The sequence below is a fragment of the Vitis riparia genome, chromosome 19 (assembly GCF_004353265.1).
Source record: "Vitis riparia cultivar Riparia Gloire de Montpellier isolate 1030 chromosome 19, EGFV_Vit.rip_1.0, whole genome shotgun sequence".
NCBI classification, from domain to species: domain Eukaryota; kingdom Viridiplantae; phylum Streptophyta; class Magnoliopsida; order Vitales; family Vitaceae; genus Vitis; species Vitis riparia.
Window position 1 is genome coordinate 3,188,320 of NC_048449.1, and position 21,168 is coordinate 3,209,487.

Consider the following 21,168-nt stretch of genomic DNA (forward strand, 5'->3'; position numbering starts at 1 on the left):
AACTAGCATACGACAGGTGGCATGGGAATATTCTGTAGGGCATTATGGAGGAGCGTAGTGGTAGCTTGGAGGGCAAGATAGCTTAGGGAGGGGAAAATCGACCAGAAGGGGAGGTGAGTATAGAGAGAAAAGAAAAGAAAATTTCAGAGAACGAAGAGATATAAGGATGAGAGGTCCTCCTGGAGAGAGCTGAAACGGGGAAAGAAAAATAAGTTGAACGGTGAGCTTGAGTAGGAGCATGTTTTAGGTGGCTTAAGGGAAAAACAAGATAGCTAGAGAATGGGAGAAGCTTGAAGGAGATTAGTAGAGGGTGAGATAGAGTTGCAGGAGGAGAAAAATAGAGCATGAGGGGGGTATAGCTTGAAAGAGATGAGTTGAGAGAGCCATTCGAGGATGAGAGCTAGCAGAAAATGGGGAGATCTTATTGATCCGTGGGAGGAGAGCAAAGCTTGAAGCCAATCAACTCTTTGCTTAAGGGGAGCTTTCCAGGTATAATTACTATGAGCTTTTTATCTCTCATTTCCATGTTGATTTACTCTTATTTTCAGTTATTTTTTATGGGCATTGATTTGTTGGTTGGTGAGGCTATTTATCATGTTCATTATGAGGCATCTAAAGATATTGGCTACATTTTTTTTGTTTTGAATCGATTTGTGATTTTTCCACCAGTATGAGTCCATTGAGCGATCATGAAATGTGGCTATCATTGGTTCATTTTTGTTTTTTGTTCCTATGCTCTGTTTTCTTGGTTGTCTTCCTCTGTTTTCTATGAGCATTTTGGGTGCATGACATTATGTGTATCATCAGTTGATGATGTTAAAGATTGGCTTTTGGATGTTGTTGGAGCTTGATACCCAAGTCTAGAAAAAGAGAACGGGCTCAGTAATCTCTTATAAGATTACTGTTTCATGGAATGATCGGCTAGTATTGAGGCATGAGTTACCAGAGAATAATGAATATATGGTTTGGGTTTTCATTGAGGCTTTTAGCAAGTTTGGATGGACCGATTGAATGAATTTGATAGGATTGGGTTTTTGTGGAATACGTAGCTGCGCAATGAAGAAAGTCTTTCCCGATATTCTTATTTTTGCTACGAGAGTCAATGTGGGACTCCAACATTACCTATCTTTCCACTTTCTCATCCTACACCATTCATACCCAACGCCATGCCCATTTAATCACCCTTCATACCTAATGTACCCATCATTAACAATTGGTTTCACACCAACCTACCTTCAATCCACAAGGTCGTCATTCATATCCATTTTTAAAAGAAAACTGACCCTTGTTAGACAGGCTTGACTGTATGTATCTCGGTCCATTTCAACAATACAAAATGTGTCATAGAGAGCGGACTAATTAGGTGATGCATGAGTACATGCTTATGGATGAAGAATTGAAGAAAACAAGTTTGGCATAAGATGCATTTGTATTGTGTTGAATCTTTCAAAAGAGTGGCTCAAGTCCAAGGAATGGTGAGCCATATGGGGTGTCATTCATTAAGGAGAAGTGGGATGAGGATGAGGATGTGGTGGTTTTTGTCCTAGGTGAGTTGGTTGTAGAAGTTGTTATTGGTCATGAACCATCTGATGAAGCTGTTGATCTTGAGAAGTGTCTTGACATAGGTCTTCCTCCTGAAAATGATTATCTTCCATTGAATTTCTATTATGGAGATTGCAACAAGTATGTTGAGGATTCCAAGGAATTTAATGAAAATGAACAAAAGCCCTTCATAGGTATGGAGAAAAATCATTGCGGTTCAGGGCTACCTAATGACCATAAGATCTTTGATCTATTAGAGCAGCATGAGGTGGATGCAAAATCAGTCGAAGATGAACATTATGTTGCACAAAGCAATAATGTGAATTCCATGGAAGTTGATTACTTACTTGATGAACCATACTTGGATGCTTATGATAACCTTGCATTTGAGGATGGATTTTTCCTAGAAACTGATGATTTCTCAAACCCTATTGAGGCAGATCTTTCAGGTTTTGACATGCTTGATGAGTGTCTTGCATAGCTTGATGCAGATGGTGACAACTTACAACAAATGGCTTTTGATTCTTTTGAAATGATGGGAAATGAAAACCTTCTTTATAACCTTGCACCACTTGATTAAGAGCATGTGAATGGAATAACTGAGAAAATGTCTATCGGGAGTAAGCAGCTCTTAGAAGCATATAGTGACAGTGGATCTTCTTCAAATAAAAATCCCGAGGCTACAGAATTTGAATCTGATATCCCATATCCATTCATCAAACAGGCAAACTATCAGTTGTGGGGTAGTATCCCTATTCCTTTTACATCTGCTTTGGATGCCCCTACAAAAGATGTGGTTTTTCAGTTGAACTCAACCATGCAATCTTCTAGTTCAGTCCATCTCACTACATCTTCACATCTTTCCAAACCTACCAAACCCACTTCCATCCATACCTATCATACCCATCACCATTCGTGCGCATCACTTCCCTAATCACACCACCCATACCTTCATCTTTCATTACCCATTACACTTATTTCTCTTATTACATGTCATCACTAATAACCCACACCTTTCATACCCACGAAGCTCATTCCTCTCATTAATTCATTCACCGTTTATTTTCTGCTTGGTTATTTTCCATCCTAACCCAATGCAGGTGACCTTTAGCAACCATGGCCTCGAATCTCTTCACCCCTATGTGCATGTTAGCATCACCCACCAGTTCAGGCACTATCAGTTCAAACAGAACCCTAGCTTCATTCTCTTTCAAAGCCAATCTCTTTTCTTTGTACGTCAGTGGTAGTATCACCTCTGATTTCTTCGAGCAGAAATTTTGACATTCGTCTCTCTAATCTTCGTCGTTTTCGGGTTCTCATGCTAATAGATGTGGTGTCACCATGGTCATTCCTTTTACAAGGGGAAATGAACTAAACCGCCTTGTTGGAGTGAACAAAACCTACCACTTTGTGTTGACGGATTTCATGAAAATGTCATTTTCAAATGACACTTTTTGATGCAGTGCTTGCAATAGAAGTCACATGCCATGCACCAGATGTGCTTCATTGTCATAAGGAGATTGGTCTTGGTGACCAAAGCCATATGTTTGGCTATGCCACCGATGAGACTCCAAAGTTGATGCCCCTCAATCATATCCTTGCAACAAAGCTAGGTGTCCACCTCACTGAAGTTTGCAAGAATGACACCTGCCCATGGTTGAGACCTGATGGTAAAACCCAAGTAACTGTCAAATACCACGACAATGGTGATGCCATGGTTCGAATCCGCGTGCACACTGCCCTCATTCCCACTAGCACGATGAGACTGTCACCAATGATGAGATTGTTGTTGATCTCAAATAGCACGTCATCAAGCCTGTAATTCCTAAGAAGTGCCTTAATGAGAAGCCCATATTCTATCTTAACCCATTTCCTCATGACCGCTATGTTAGTTTGCCATTATGCCACCTATAGCAATAGGAGATATGGGAATCAGATTTTAAATGGCTCTGGCAATGGACTTGTTAGTAATGATGCTCTTATGAGGTAGAACCCTGCAATTGTAAATACATCGACAACAAATATGTATGAGGAAAGATCAAAGCTTTCACTTCAGAGGGATCCTTCGGACGATACAACTATGAAACAGAGGTTAGGTGACAATGTGGGCCAACTTATTGATCTGAACCATGTCTCGCTGTTGAAATCAGTTGTAGTCAGTGGCCAACCTCTGGGGCAGACACTACATGGTGCACCTTATGCATGGCCACCTTTGGGCAACGTGTCACTCTTCCATTTATTCATCCTTGATTTTTAAAAATAATTTCCCAAACCTCAGTTTGCCAATAATTTTCCAAATTCTAGTTTTTCAAATAATTTTAATTCTTCAAATTTTCATTCTTAAAATTTTTAAGTCCTAAAAGTCCTGTTTTTCAATAAAATTTGTTGTCATTTTCTTCGGCAAGCAATTTTCACATTTTCTTTGATTTTTAAAATATTTTAAAATAAGCACGAATAAATTTCATAATTTCAAATAATGGAATTCATGAAATTAATTTGTGTAAGAATAAATCGGGTTTTGGTGGGACCCACATATGTGATTTTCTCATGATTGATTGATTGTCATGCTTGATTGATTTGCTTTGGGACACATGTGATTATTCTATGTTCGTTCATTAACCTTTGTTTTCCATGAAGCATTTAGCTCATTACTCGGGTACACTCCTTGACTTTCTTGTTCATTCGATTATTTTTAGATTGATATTCTTTTGGTATCCATGTTTGATCAATCAATTGTCATACTTGCTTCATTTTATTTAGTAGAGACCCGTTTTAGGGGCTTAGAGGGGTGCTACGGTCTTTTCCGTACCTTCCTTATAAGTAACTTGACCCCCGATCCAAGATTTGGTTTTTTGCAGACCGACTTTTCTCAAATAAGAAGTCACACTTAGTGTTTTTTTTCTTATTTTGTTTTCTCTTTAAAAATAAAACAAAAATAAGTGGCGACTCCAAGTCATTTTCTTAAAAGATAAATCATTTTTTTAAAAAAAGTGAGTTCGCCATCGAGTGGAAACGCATGAGCAGAAATGCGGAGTCCACAAAATGGCAACTCCACTAGGGATCACTAAAGAGTCAAGCTTGAACATAAATTGAGGCAAATGTGGCGTTTGATTGGTTGATCAGTGGGTGTCTACCTTTCTTTGTGTTTTTGTTTGTTTGACTATTTATCACACATTGAGAACTCTTGATATCATTATTCTTGGTGCATGCCTTGTTATTGTATTCGTTTGAGGCATTGACATGTTGATTATATTGATTGATCATTTCGACTATCCTCACATATTGACTCTTCTTGTTGTATGACTACTCTGTACATTCTTCTTGTTACTTATCTCGTTCATCTTGACATGATTGATTCTCTTGGTTGTATATTATCATGATTGTTATAGAGCATGCTATCCTTGCCATATATTCATTTCGATTAGCTTGTGTGTAGATTTGGATGATATATACCTATTTTGCATGGTTGTATGGTGCATGACTGCTCTTCTTCTGTGTGATTGCATGTTGTTTGTCTGCGTGGGTCACACATCTATCCTCTTACCTCAAACCCTCTGGTTTCGCTCATTTCCTTCATTTTGACTCTTACTTTTGCAAATGTGAGGTCTTCTATGTGTTTGTTTCTCTGACCGAGCTAGATGTTATGAGTAGGGTCTAGTGACGGGCTATATCTATGTTTGGGAGTATTTTGGAGGTGGTCGACACGTTGATGTTGATCGGAGTTCGACCTTTGAAGACTTGTATAGCCCAAAGCTTAATTTCAGGATATTTGTGTGGCCAATGTGTTTTCTTTTAGTTTCATAGGATTTTCGAATGCACCCACATCATTCACTATGCACCTTAGATTACCACTGAATGCTGAGAGTTGTGAGAGCTTTCACCGTAGGAAACCCCTTGGGATGTCAAGCCAGTGCATATGTAGAGGTGATGATCACCTTGTATGGAAGCACACTGTTTCTTTGGAGGCGTGCAAAAGGTTGCATACCATCGGAGGGTATGATCGCTTTTGCTAGGGATATTTTAAAGTTCACCCATCTCCTTTTAGGGTCACCTTGACCTTGTAAGATGAGTTTATATCCTTTTATTAGGATCCATTCCTCACACGTGGGTGCATCTGAGAGCCTTTAGGACTGCCTTAGTCACTACCTGGATCCAATGTTTTCTCTTTTGGTTTCCAATTGAGAGTGCTCAGAGATCAGTGCAAGTTTAAGTATCAATTGGACCACCTTTTATCATGTAGTGTTGACTTCTTCTAGTCTTTCGTTGAGTCTAGCATATGTTCTCCCTAAGGCTTTAGATAGTCTTATTTTCTTGAGTTGACACTTTCTTTCGATTTGTTGTCATTTTCTGCTTGATGTTTTGGGATATGCTCATTGATCATGCTCACTTTTTTACTTTCTTTCCGTGTCATGGGCTTGATACTTCATTATTTGGTCGATTTGCCTATTTCTATTTTTAACCCGATATTTTCATTACAGAAAGGTGAAAGACATGTTTTCACATTCACATCATTTTTTAGAGGTTCGCCTTTATCACCTTATCATTTTTCTTTATTGAACTTGGGTTGAAAGTGAATCGGAGATATTTTGTTATAAATGAAATATCGATCTCATGACAGTGTTGTTTTTTTTTTTTTACACCTCATTCATTTTATGGATTGCTGATAAAGATTCTTTAGTCACACTTGTAGCCTTCTCACAGTGGACACATTTATGACCTTAGAGTTTTTGTCATTTATCCAGTTTTAGATTGCCACCACATGACCATACATCGTGTGATATGCCAGACTTTCAATATGAGACATCTTTCAATATGCCAATTTTTAGTATTGACTATGTGAGATTTTGAGAGTACGATGTTCGAGGTAGTGGTCAAATGATGGGTGACCATCATTTCATGAGCCCATTTACCCTATCACCCTTACCTATAGAGTTATCTGTTGCTAGCCCATTGAGTCTCACACGAGCACTATAGTATTTTATTTCATCACCTTATTTACCTATTACAACGGGTTGGGGACTCTATAATGCTTGCATACTTTGATTAGATATGTCATGAGTTATAGACCTGACACAGATTCATGCCTTATTTCTCACTTTTCATTGTGATATTTTCCATTTTGACATCATTTCATCACTTTTTTCAGTATCACATATCACCACTTATGATATCCGTTCTTTATATTTTCTCCCATCATTACTTACTAGACATTATCCTTGTTTCACATTGAGTGGTGGCTTTTTACACGTCACTGCATGGAATATTGTCACATTCTTTCCCCCCGTTCACCCCATGGGCAATGATTCAAAGATCTCAATTTGAGATATTGTCTTGTTAGTGAGAATTCATGTTACATCCGTATGTGGAGAGGGTTTGATCATTTGGGTATGTATTTTCATAGGAGGTCATTCATTATTGATCAGAGTATGCGCAATATATATATATATATATATATAAATCTAAGAGATAAAAGATAACACATTTTTCATTGTATTATCCTCTATTAAGCACATGTATGGATGTGCTAGTTTGCTTCATTGGGTTTATGTGTTAGAGAAAGTTCGTATGAGAGCTTATTTATGAGATTCTATCTTAGTATATATTTTGGGTGAGAGTATGAGTCACCCATTCGATTTTTGTGAGAGATGTGAGCGACCTTTCTTTAGGATTTCTAGATCCTTGCCCTATTTGTCGTTACATCCATTTTTATGTGACTTATCTCCATGCTTTGATACAGGTTGACCATCATTCACTTTCCTATTTTTTTGCTTTCTTATATTTTTGTTTTATTACTCCATTTCGCTCTACCTCGTCTAATTTTTTTTTTTTTTTTTTTTTTCTCATTCTACTTGATGTTTGACTTAGGTTCGGCACCCACACTTTATTTTTGCTTATTCGATATGTTCATTCATTTATCATCATTTTTCATGTGGGGATCATTAGGTCTGCGACTCATGATGTTTTCTATGCATTGCATTTCATGTATGAGGGGTATGGAGATTATATCATTGAGATTATTGAGTCTAGTTTCCTTTCATTTCTTTCACCTTAAGATCTTAGCCTACGTTATGTCCCGTATCTTAAGACCACCATGAGGCTATGACTTCACATTGTGCTTGACATTTCACACATGGGCAATACTTGAGATTGATTGGAGATTATTTATTGGAGCATGATAGATGGGGAGTTGAGGTGATGGATTACATTGGGGCATAGCCAGTTATCCTATTCACCTAGGTTATGATGGATTAGGAGTTCTGGGATGACCCTACACTAGGGCATAACCATTTCAGAGAACTTTTTTATTAGAGATAGAATCACTCTACTCGATATTCTACATTAGGACATACTCCACTCATTGGTAGTTGATTTTTGGGATGATGGTTTATTTGAGACACGACTGCCTCAGAGATTGTGCATGGTAGACACAACCACTCTATGTTTTTTTTTTCATGGAACATGGTTGCTTCAAAGAATGTTTTGATTTTAATATTTTTTAAAATATTTGGATTGAGATTTTCATATGGGAAAAGTGGTATTTGATTCATTAATATGAAAATATATGAAAAAAATAATGTCAAAAATTTTAAATTAGTATTATCTTCATCTATTTAAAAATAATTTGAAATATATACATTTTTTATCAAGTCATCAAATTATTCCAAAAAAATGTCATTTTACTTGCCATATCATTTAAATCAATTGACAATTGGACTTCTTATGCATATGTTTCCTTTTATGTTAAATATTTTATTATTATTATTATTATTTTATTGTTTTGGACTTTTTTTTTCTCTAGAAATATTATAAAGTAAGAATTTGAAAAAAAGAGAGAGTTTATTTTATATTAATAAGTTAAAAATAAATTCAATTTTTTTATAATAAACAAACCAATAATAAATTTGTATTTATTATATAATATTAGTAATTGTTGATATAATAGAGATTAAAATTTATCGTAACAGTTTTCAAATATAAAATGTTTTACATATGGTTGTGCTATGATATATAGGATAAAAATAAATAAATAAATAATTATTTTATATTAAATAAATTAATCATAATTAAAATTATTATATATTATTAAATTTATTATTTAATAAACAATCTTATTACTTTTTGAATTGGTAATTATGATTAAATATGATTTGTTTGACAATATTTCATTTTAAAATTATAAGAAATACACAAAAAATATTAATCCTATTTAAATATGATTTTTTTTTGCACAATATTTTCTAAACATTTAGGAAACTAAAATAAAAATCCTACAAAGTGTTTGTTTCTAGAAAAAAAAACCCCAAATAATAATAATAATAATAAAATGAAAGGAAATATCAATACGGAGGAATCTGGTTCTCAATTAATTTAAATAACATGACAAGTAAAAGAACATTGTTAGAAATAATTTGATGACTTATTAAAAATTGCATGTATTTTAAATTATTTTAAAATATGTGGAAATAATATTAATTTAAAATTTTTGAGTTCTCTTTTTCATATATTTTCATAATAGTGAATCAAATCTCACTTTTCCCTTTTCATATTTAACCGTATGACGTTTTCAATTTTCATTATCTTCATTTAAATATTTGACATTGGTTAAAAAAAATTATATATATATATATATATATATATATATATATATATTTATTTATTTATTTATTTATTTGTTTTTATCAAGAAAAATATAAAAGAAAATAAATACAAAAGAAAATCAAATATAATTAAAATTAGTTAAAAATTTATATATTATAAAATTATTTAAACTTTATTAAAAAAAGGAAAAGTGAGTGAAATAGGTTTGAACTAACATATAAAATAATTAATTAATTTTATAAATAATTTTTATTTTCCTTTGTTTTTTATATTTTTATACTTTTCCTCTCTAATTTTCCTCAAAAATTTCACCAATCAAACATAACATTGAGGTTTAATTTTCAATATATAATATTTTTAAACTCATTTTTTTTATCAAGCACTCAAATACAATAATATTTTGGTTACATAAATATTCCTATTTTTTTTCTTTTCTATTATATCCCATTCATTTTGTTTAAAATATAATTAACTAAAAATTAAAACTAAATTAATCACAAAAATATACAATAATTCAAGCAAATATAAAAAAATAATATATATTATCTATTTACGTAATAAGATAATATATTTGATATATCTATATATATATATATGTATTATCTATTCAATGATATCATATTATCTATATTTATTTATTTTTAAATATTAAATTATCTAAGTTATCATGACTAATTTTGATTTAAATAATTATTTAAAGTAGTTATTAGAAAAAAAAATTAAAGTGCCATGTGTACTACTAGTATTGATAATAAGGCTAAGACTTGCCAACGATCATTATCAGCTATCGTAAACTCGAAAACATTTTAGAGTATGTTTGATAGCGTTATTATTTGAAGTATTTTTATTAAAAATATTTTTTTTTTCTAAAAAGTGTTTTTAAGAGAATTAGTTATCAAATATTTGTTTTAAAAATATTGTAAGTGATTTTTCAAAATTTAAAAAATGTTTTTAAAATTTTATCAAATATATGATTTTTGTTAGGCAGCACTTAATCCATAAATCCATAAAATTGTTTTTCATATTTGATTTTGTAAGTAAAATTTTATTTTTGAAAAGATGCCACGTAGGAAAATCATTGTGCCTAAAATAAATTTACCCATTTAATTTAAAAATTGAATTCACTTCCTTGCTCATCACGCCAATAGTTGGTTTATCCGAATCTTCTTACATCACGTGCATGCAGATGTGGAGCCCACCACCAACACTCTCATGTACATGTGTACAGATCAACGGCTGCGGTGAGCGAGTATTAAAACTATTTCTTTCCCCAGACAGTGGGCTCCTGCTCTATACAAGGCCCCGCCGTAGTTTATCAGTCCTAAGGCTGTAAAACGATCGAACGGCTGAGAACGCGCTCGATCAGGATAAGAAACTAGTCGCGACTCGCGACCTATGGGAACCTGGGTTCTTCGTGGCTTGGTGGTTAAGTTTAGGCTTTGATTTTCCTTTCGGTTTCTTGTACGTTGCCACGTCAGCGAGAGGGTTGGGATGCAGGGCAGAGTGGGTCCCAGTTAACGAAACAATGTACTAAAATAATAGAATAATTATTTAAAAAAAAATATTTTATTTATAGATTTATTGAAAATATTTTTAAATTCAAAATTGTTTTATTTAAAAGAAAGATAATTAATGAAACATTAACTATAAACTAAATTTAACACATAATAAAAAAGGCAACCAGCAAAAGTGACGCTTAAAAAAAAGAAAATTAGTAGACTTAAGTGGCAGGATGGTAATTCTAAGGCGAGATAGGGGCATTTACTTTACGACTTTAGTCATCGCAATCTATGGCGATTTCCTTCGCTAGGCGCGAACCTAAAAAGGGAAAAAATTCCTCTCTAAAGAGTTTTTTTTTTTTTTTTTTTTTTTTAAGCCTTCTGCAAACAACAGAATTCACGAAGCAGACGGCGCATAATAGCATATTCAAATCGAGCCGCTAACAGGGCCGCGCCGGAGCCGCTTCCCGTAGTCGTCGTCGTCCTCTTCTTCTCCGTAACCATCGGCTCATGGAGTCGCCGCCGTTTGGCCGATACACGCCTAAATCGAAGTCTCTGTCTCTTTCAGTTTTCTATTTGTTACTGTTTCTCACAATCTGTCACTCACTGTATCTGTGTCTTTCGCTCTAGAAAGCGAGTCTTCGTTGGTAGCAGTTCATCTGTAATGGACCCGGAGGTGGTCGAAATTAAGCTTCCGGCTTTGATTTCTCAGTCATCTGACTCTAAGAAGCTCAAGCAGAAAGAGGTATAAAGCATTTTTTTCACGGATTGATAGCTTCTCTTCTTGTCATTTTTCTTTGGTATTTGATCGGATGATAATTTTTCGTGAAATGGTATTTATCGATGAATTCGAGGATGATTTGTTTGGATTTTTGATTTAATGTTATTTTCTTGGCTTAGCTTTTGGGAATTTGTTTAATGTAATTTTTTTGGTTTAAATTTTTGGAATTTGTGATGATATAACTGAATTGGTTTAATTTTGTTGTAATGTAGTTACTCAATAATGATTAGGGTATTTCATTGATTGTTCATTGAATTTTGAGGATCAAATGTGATTATATATTTAAACTAATTAGGGTTTTTTTGGTATAGAGAAATGGATTGTGAAATACTTCTTTTTGGTTATAGTTGACAGCATTTTTTTTGTGAATAATGTTTAAGGAGTGCCTCTTTTTTCAAAGGACTAATCTTCCTTGTTCTTTTGGATGATTGACTGGATGATGCAACATTACTTTTTTGGCTCTTCCTGGATATCTATTTGTAATCATTACTCTTCTATATGAAGAGTGCACTATGATGAGTTACTAACCATTACTTAATAATAATTTGATATTGGAGATGCATAAAATTTTTGTGGTTATGGTGGAAAAAAATAAATAAAAAATCTGAGTAAGAATGGACATCTAGCAAAAAGGATGAGGCATTTGAGTTCCCTTGGACGTGAAATAAGTTCATTATGGTATAGAAAGCCCTTATGGTTTTTGTTTTCATATAGCAATTCTGGTGAGTGTGTTCCATATATTTATGGCAATTTTCCTAGGGTTTACAAAAAAAGATGTCATTGTAAACTTTTATATATGTAGAGTTGTAAGCGCCCAGGACCCAAAGGTAAATTAGTTTTTTACGATTGCACAAAGTTGTTATGTCCTAAATAGCTTTATGTTTCTTTCTGATTTTTGCCAACTTTCTTTAGCTTTGAATAAAGTTTTTTTTTTTGTTGGGGTGGGGGGTTTGTTGCGGGTCAAATTATTAGTTTTTAGGCAAGGTACATTATGTTATGTGATTGAGTAATGATATGTTAATAAGAAGAAAACCATGTGTCTAGGAATGCTATTCATTGCATATAAATGGTAATTGTTGAATTCACCATTTTCTTGCAGGTTAATCACCATGAAATAATTGATATCGACATTGATGAAGATTCTTCTGATCTTATGATCATTGATGAGAAAGTTGATAGAAATAAAGGCAAGGCAATAAAAAATGTTTCTGATGGTTATTTCAACTACCAAGCCAAGGTAACTGATCTGTAATGATGTGTGCCATGTGATGGTTAATTTGATTTCTTTTCAGCAATCAGTCCTTGCTGTTAATTGCTTATAAAACAATTTTTTTTTTTAGGATGCGGTCACAAATAATCATGCCAGTCCTACTACTGCAGTAAACCTTGAATCATTAGATGGATTTCCATCTTCCAAGAGCTTTGCCCCAGGATTACATAGTTCCATCAATATAGATGGTTTTGTGTCTGATTTATCTTATGATGATGATGATAATACTGATATTTATTCTGATGATTTTATGGATGATGATGAGTATGCAATATTGCAAGCCCATTTTGATAACGTGGATATTCCTCCTGGCGTAGAGGCACCTATTCCCTGGCTGCCAGTTTCTGCCCGAAGTAAGAAGAAGTCATCATCTACTGCAAATATTTCATCCTATGTAAATAAGCAAACCCAACCAATTGATCTGTCTCTAAATCAGTGGTTTCCTGAACCTGCCCAGTTTAAAGCAGGACCAACTTCAGTTAATGGTACAAGCTCACAAATCCAAGTAGATGCTGTGAGTCAGCTACCTAAGTTGGAATCGTCTTCATCCTGGTTATATCCAGAAGCTGGCCAAATTAAAAAGAAGCCAAATCCTTTTGCTGCCTCAACTTATTCAAGTTCACAAACCCAAATGGGTACTGCAAATCATTCTACTGGGTTAGAACAGTCTACAGCTTTGCAGTTTTTGGGACCTACACAAAGAAAAAAGATGCCAACTTCTGCAAATGGTTCTCATAATTCTGAAACTCAGTTGGATAACTTGGATGCAGTGAATTTCCTTCCTGAATGGACAACATGGGGATCTCATTCTCCTGTTGGTGTCGGTATGAAGAAACCAGCTAGTAAGAGTAGTTCAAGTCATTCTAGTTTCCATGCACAGACGGGCTCTCTGAAAATGCTTCCTGGAGCGGAGCAATTTCCATATTGGTGGCCATCTCCTCCCATCTCTTCCATATCGAACAAGGAGCCATCTTTTATGGGCGACCCAGCTTTTTTCAATTTTTATGATCCATTTGATCCTGCACATATCGTTCCTGAGGAAGACGCAGATTATTCTTTGGTTCTGGATCATGCAGGAAGTCCAAAGAATGCAAATGCAACTGCTGCAGGAAGTTCAGCAATCTCTTCTGAAACAATCCCAAACAGGGGAAAGGGCAGGAACAAGGATGATATTCTCAATAAGTTTCTACTTTTCAAACAATTTGACACTGTCCAAGATCATTCGGACCATCATTATTCTTGCAATGGTTCTTCACATACACAGGTAACTGTAGTTTAAAAGATCTCATGCTTTTCGTTCCTTTAGTTCTGAATAGACGTAATCTTTCTTTATTCTTTTTCTGATAGCCATCAAAGAATTGGGCAAAGAAAATTCAGGAGGAGTGGAAGATCCTGGAGAAAGATTTGCCAGGTTAGTTGTTAGGCTTTGTGTTTCTTATTATATTATGCAAGTGGTTGTTCTGGTGACATATTATTGAGTCACTTGTTCTGATCAATTCTGATCAACCCTTTGATTGTTCTGGCCTGTAAATTTAGTTTCAATTGAAATTAAATTTAAGGGATACAGTGCAGGGAAACAACAGTTGAGGGATAAACTATGGCTCGGGGGTTATCCTGCAGCCCTGCTCCCCCTGCTACCTGACTATTTCTGTGTAGAAATTGTCTTACTTTAAGTTTGTATTTTTTTCATGTCTACAGATACAATATCTGTGAGGGTTTATGAAACACGAATAGATCTTTTGAGGGCAGTGATTGTCGGAGCAGAGGGCACTCCCTACCATGATGGTCTCTTCTTCTTTGATGTTTTCTTTCCTGTTGACTATCCTAATGCGCCACCGGTATGTGATTGAAAATTTAATATGTGCAGGTTATGGTTATCCTTCCCCCCCGCCCTCTTTTTTTGGGGCACTATAAGTCTGACAATTAGGTTATTTTTGTGACAGCTTGTCCATTACCGTTCTGGTGGCCTTCGACTCAACCCAAATCTGTATGATAATGGGAAAGTATGCCTGAGCCTTCTAAATACTTGGTCTGGTGACCAGAATGAGAAGTGGATTCCTGGTTTATCGACCATGCTGCAGGTTCTGGTCTCAATACAAGGGTTGATTTTGAATGCAAAGCCCTTTTTCAATGAGCCTGGTTTTGCATGTATGAGTGGTTCTGCCAGTGGTGAGAAGCGGTCCCTGCAATACAATGAGAACACATTTATCCTATCATTGAAGACAATGTTATATTCGATGAAGAAGCCACCAAGGGTAAAATTGCATTACAAATTTTTTAACTGGTGTTTTATGTAGTTTGGGCCTTATTATCAGTCATTTGCACATAAAGATTGATATAAAACAAAAACTTCAAGAAATTTAGTCATTCAATCGCAATCATGGTTAATGTAATCCTTTTATACTAATTGCTGAAAATTTTTAGTTATTTAGGGACAGCCTTAGAGTCGTTGATATAAAGGGCCAAAAAAAATGGAGTTCTACCAAGCAAATAGATTGTTTACCACATGTTATAGTGCATCAATAGCATATTTGTGAGGATTTTTAAGAAAACAGGTAAACAGAAGGAATGCTTATAAATATGTGCCATTCTTATACGCATGGATTCAATAGGACTTCATGGTGTGTGTGTGTGTTTTGGGTGCATTTGAAGCATTTCCTACCAATGGATTGTTAGATAATGTTTGTTATCTTATGAGGGCAGTGTATGGTGTCTCACCTTGGATATTTTTTTAATTTATTCCAAGAAGTAATCCTACATTCTGGTTTGAAGCATTTCCTACCAATGGATTGTTAGATAATGTTTATCATCTTATGAGGTCGGTGTATGGTAGCTCAGCTTCAGAGAGAGATATTTTTTAATTTCTTTCAAGAAGGAATCCTGCATTCTGGTTCCAAAAAGTTGGAGACCTGTTTGGTAGAGGAAATGAAAACTGGTTTTTTCATGTTGAAATTGTAGAAATATAATTACACAGAACTGTGCTTTAAGAGACTGTTTTGAAAAACAATTCATGAAAGTGGGTAAATTTAGAGAAACTTAAATGTGTTGTTTTTTCGTGTTTAAAAAATGGAAGCACTTTAACGATAAACATTACCCAAGATGAACATATTTATTGTTTTCACTTTAATTTCTGATAATAAAATTGTTTCTGAAGCCATTTTCATTTCCCTACCAGATAGGCCTAATGAGTTTTATGGATGGGAAACCACATGGCAATTATTAGTGCTACATATGAAAAGTATCGTCTGTCAGATAGTAATGTTTTGCATTAATAGGTTAATTTAAACATATCATCTGCTCTAACAAGTCATATCAAACTCTCAGGAAATGAGAAAGTCTTCACTTGTTGCTGTTGCTTAAAACTCATGAACACAGAAGGAAAAAAAAGCTTGAACACCTCAAACCAGACTAAGCAGGCCCTTGTGGGTTGCTGTTCTTTAAAAGGGCAGAGGGGCAAAAGAAGTGGCTTAACACACTGAGAGATCATAGTTTAAAACCATCTCCAAACTGCCACACATAGTTTTAAGCGCACCTAGGCCCAAGGTGCAACCACTCCCTAGTTATAGTGCCTCACTTGCCAAGGCGTGTGCCTTGTTGGAGAGAGGCATACCTTGTCTACTTCACTTTTTCTTTTTAAGTATAAACCTTTGAAATTTCTAATTGTTTATTAGATTTTGTATAATTTCGTTACTTTTTGTTGAATGTTTCTTTTAAATGTTTGGAATCTTAAATTTTTCATTGATTAGGTTAGATTTTGAATCATATTTTATAAAATTGACATGCATCCTAGGTCATGTTTCTCTTTGCTCAAGCCCATGCCCTATGTTGCGCTTTGTGCCTAAGCTGTAGTAGAGTTTTGCTTCTTAGGCGTGCCTTGCACCTTTTAAAACTATGCAGCCACAATGATTCAAAGAAGCCACTCTATGGTTTATAAGTGTTAAGACCAAGCAGATAGAGATAATGGGTCACTTACTGCTTCAGTGGGATTTGCAAAAAGGTCAGATTAAGGCTTAAAAAGTTTGGATGAATGAAGAAGTTTAACGTGTGATATGTGTGATGTCAGTGAGCCACTGTGATGCTAGGTTGATGTTGTGTTCTAGGGTTTGGATGAATAGGACGGAGATGGAAATAGGAGGAAGGAGGGAGGGAGTAGATAATGCATTTTCTCTAGATTTTCGTAATCATGTTTATTTGAAAAAATAAATTTACAATATGGCTTAGGGGAAAATTATTTGTCTTTTAAATAAATGAAACTTCATATATTCTCATGCATAACAGCATTTGTCATTGTGGTACTGCATTTGGACTTTAGACACCTGAATGGTATTTCATATGGTTGTTTTCTATATATGCTCTATCAAACTTTGCCTATGTGACAGTAATTATTTATTAAGGGTTTTTTGGCAAGGTTTTGTTTTTAGATTGGTCATTACCCTTACCCTAGCTTTTCCTAAGCTTTCCCTTTCTCTACTTATATTTTTCCTGAACTGTTCTTTTCACATTGATATTGATATCCTGCTATTGATAAAGATCTCCAACACTGATATTCTCTTGCTTTGGTACTTGTAGGGGATTGTGTGCCAAATACAAAGCTTAGGCTTGTTAGAGCTAGTCATCGATATAGGAATCACAGTTTACGTGAGAGAGTGAAGATAATTTGTAGCATCATATTAGTGGGGTTTCTAAGAATTATTTCTGGGAAGAAGAATAGGGTCACATCTTATCTGCAAAAGTAGAAAGTTCTCCTCGAGTCATGAAAAATATATTGCAAGGTCTTTTATAAAACTTTCTATGTTTTAAATCTTCTCCATACCTCTAGTCTCTTTGATTCATGAGATAGAATATTACATGGTTTCAAGAGGGTTTGTGTTTTGAATTGTTTTCTAGCTCTAGTTTAATCATCCATGATGTATCTTTTTACTTCAAAACACATATTGGATAATTTTGTGATTAGTAGCATGATTAGACACTAACAACCAAAATCAGTTAACAGAAATACTCAGAAGAAGGAGAATTTTAGTGACCTATCAGAATACCCAGTAGTGTTACTGAATATTATGAACTTAACTTTGTTATGCTTATTTTGGTGCCTGGGTATGACAGAGAAATGAGCTAATTTTGAAAGACTACTTAATAAAGTCTCTGTTTAAGGTTGAGGATTTGTGGGTGTTTGGAAATGTGTTTTTTAATTAGGATTTTATGATAGTTTTCAGATGTGTAAAGGCAATTCCTACACTCTTTGCCCTGCCCCCAATTCCTCATATGGATACACAGCATTAGGTTTGACACCCCCTTTTCTAGGCCTGATTTGTAGGTGAACAACTTGTTTTCCACTGAAAAAGGATCATGAAATGAAAGCTTACCAATGTAATAGCCACAATAGTCTGGCAGCCTCCCTTTTTCTTGTATTTTAAATTTGGATTGGTTGTGCATCCTGGTCAAGTTCACATTTAGTCAATTTCTTGTTCTTCTTTAAAAAATTTCACTGGCTTTTTGGAATTATTGCTTTTCTTACACTCCCTATTAATTTTATACTTGTATCTTGGTCATGGGCGTGGTTCTTTGTGCATGCATGTTTTTTTTGATAAGTGGTTCTTTGTGCATGCATGTAACATACATATCTCAGTCCTAAAAGTGTAAAAATCTTTAAATATAGATAATGCTAGAATAACCACTGAAAATAGAAAGCTATTATTTTGATGTATTACCTTGTCCTACCTTTGATTTGTAGCATGATAACAAGGGAAGCTTTGGTCTGTTAGGGATATTGTTCATATGGAAATAATAATCTACATGTAGGTTTACTAGTTAGTTAAATAAGTAATAGATTAAGCCCCTGAAGTTTGGGATTAATTGGCTAGGGGTTGGATGGGGACGAGTAGGTTTCAGGCTCAACAACATGACAAAGGGTTACCTATCGTGAAAAAATGAAAGGAGATTTGGTGATCATTGATCGATATTAGTAACATCTCAAAGTTAAGTTCTAGCAGGTGGTTACAGTAGCATTTTGGTACTGTTCATGATATTATAACAATAAATTCTTAGTTTTCCATTTTTATTTATATTTTCTTGTGTTCCTACGTCTAGGTTTAATCAGGGAGTGGAAGCAGCCTTGCATTTAGAACATTCTAATCTTTTTGGAAATATGGCTCCTATTTGGTTATTGTATTGACTAGGTCTCTTAATAGAAGTTTACTTGCGTAAAAAATTGTTGGAGTATATGGATAACTTCTTGAATGAATAAAATTGAGTCTGCTTTATGAGTTGGTTGGCTGGGAAATCTTATAATTGCCTGTTACCCTATTGCTCTCTCTCACCCACCCACTCACACCCTCATAGACACATAATGATTTTGTTCTCTCAAGAAATATCCTGCTTACTCTTTGTGAACTTGTGCCCTTATTTCTATAAATATCTCAGCATTGTCCTTTGCAAGACATACATTGATCCGAAGGTTCAAAAGGCCATTGCTCATTAACGGTATTAAATCATATTTCCTAAATCATTACACTTCCTATGTAGTAGAGATATGTTCCTGTCAATGGCATACAGTATGCTATTATGAATATGGACAGCTGCTATATACTTACAAAAAGTCATGCACCAAGAGAGGTATTGGTTTTGTTGGACTACAACAAAACTACCCAACAAAGTCACTTTATTTAACTCAAATGTAGTTCTTATTACCTTAGCCAGTACAGTTCATGCAATTGTGGCTAATTACTGTTTACACTGTATTATGTGGCATGATACTTATACACAATCATAGCAGTGAATAATTACTGTTTTATTTTTATTTTCTGTTGTTTCCATTCAAGGTTTAAGTAATTTTTTCTTGGATTGCAAATTACCCGAGTAGGATCTCACTTGCGTGCCAATTTCCCATCAACATGTGCCACCACCACCGTATTTTCTGAATTACATAGTTTTTCATGTTCTCTTGCAATTGGCTACTGATAGAATTTAACTACAATTTCTGGGGTAAAGGCTCTGTCTTTTTGCCCTAGAACAAGGGTCTTCATATTGCGAGAAGTCCACAATGGGGCTGCTTTCTCTTTCTTGAAATTCAGTATCTAATTGCACTGATTCTGTAATTCATGTTTGGCTGCAGCATTTTGAGGACTTCGTTTTGGGGCATTTCTGCAAGCATGCTCACGACATCTTAGTGGCATGCAAAGCCTATATGGATGGTGCCCAAGTGGGTTGTCTCGTCAAAGGTGGGGTTCAAGATGTCGATGAGGGTGACAAGAGCTGCTCCAAGAGGTTCAAGGACAATCTGGCTGTGTTCAACAACTTGCTTGTGAAAACCTTCACAAATATTGGAGCTACTGGCTGTGAAAAATTCCTAACCAAGGAACCTGAGAAACCCCCTCCTCCAGAAAGATTAAACAGACGAGCGGGCAAGTCACTTAAGGGAGTAATTATCGCCTCTTGATTAGAAGCCGTTTTTCCAACTTGGCATAAAAGCTTTTTTCAGTGTATTAAGACATGGAGTCTTGAATCTTCTTATAGTTTAGACTAAATTATGGAGCATGGAATGCTGATACTAATATCGGTATAGAAATGTTTATGGATGGCTGTAAATAGGTGTAGATATATGGATGGGGGCTAGAGAGAGTCCATTATCTCATTTCCTAGTATATAATAGAAGAACTGATGCAAGAGCTCCTAATCTTAATCTATAAGATGCTGCTCATCATTGTTAATCCTTCTCATGCTAATGCTTTAATCCTGACTAGTTGTCATGGACCGGATCGGTTTAGAATTGCAAATCCAAGCTTAAGACAGTTTGTATTGTTGTTATTCATGTGGTTGCTGATAAACTGTTCTTAAAAACAGCTGTTACTAGGCCGATTTTCTTCAAAGATGAATGGGCGTATAGATTATCTACTTCTTTTGGCTTTTAGGAATTAGACTACGTTTGGAAATTCAATTATGAAAAACCGGTTTTCTTGACTTATTTTTCATGAAGCTACTTTATGTTTATGTATAATGTAAATATTTTTAAAATATTATCTTAAATATCTTTTAAAAAATAATTAAAATTATTTGAAAGTTTATATATTTTAAAATTATTTAATAATTAAATTCGCATTCGGGAATCAAACGTGCCCTTTGAAAATGGAGAAACCAATAATAATTTCGGCGACATTTGGACAATAAGCGACGTCGTTTTTTGAAAGGGAGCAAATCCTAAAAAAACCCAAATGGAGAAAAACAAAACGACCCCGTTTCGGATAGTACAAAGAGGAACGGAGAAAGCGATACGACGACGTTTTGAAATGCGGAGAAGCGTCAGCCAAAAAACCGCGAAAACCAAATCGACCCGTCCGGAAGGTGATCGGAAGAGGGGTACAGGAGAAAGACAGATGGCTCCGACAAATCCTCCGGTAATGAACGCTCATTTCAATTTTTCAGGTTCAATCTCAAACTTTTTCATCATGATTGAATGCTTTGGGAACGTGACTGCCATTTTC

At 34.8% G+C, this 21,168-nt stretch overlaps 1 protein-coding gene across 1 annotated transcript; it reads left to right on the forward strand.

The window, feature by feature from the left end:
* Positions 1-428: 428 nt before the first annotated feature.
* On the forward strand, positions 429-20,494 carry LOC117908929 (probable ubiquitin-conjugating enzyme E2 26). Its single transcript, XM_034822786.1, has 8 exons — positions 429-489; positions 11,018-11,385; positions 12,521-12,658; positions 12,762-13,955; positions 14,039-14,102; positions 14,390-14,529; positions 14,635-14,946; positions 19,803-20,494. Exons 2-8 carry the CDS (start codon positions 11,305-11,307, stop codon positions 20,124-20,126), a joined length of 2,253 nt encoding a protein of 750 aa, XP_034678677.1. The 5' UTR covers positions 429-489; positions 11,018-11,304; the 3' UTR covers positions 20,127-20,494.
* The last annotated feature ends 674 nt before the right edge of the window (positions 20,495-21,168 follow it).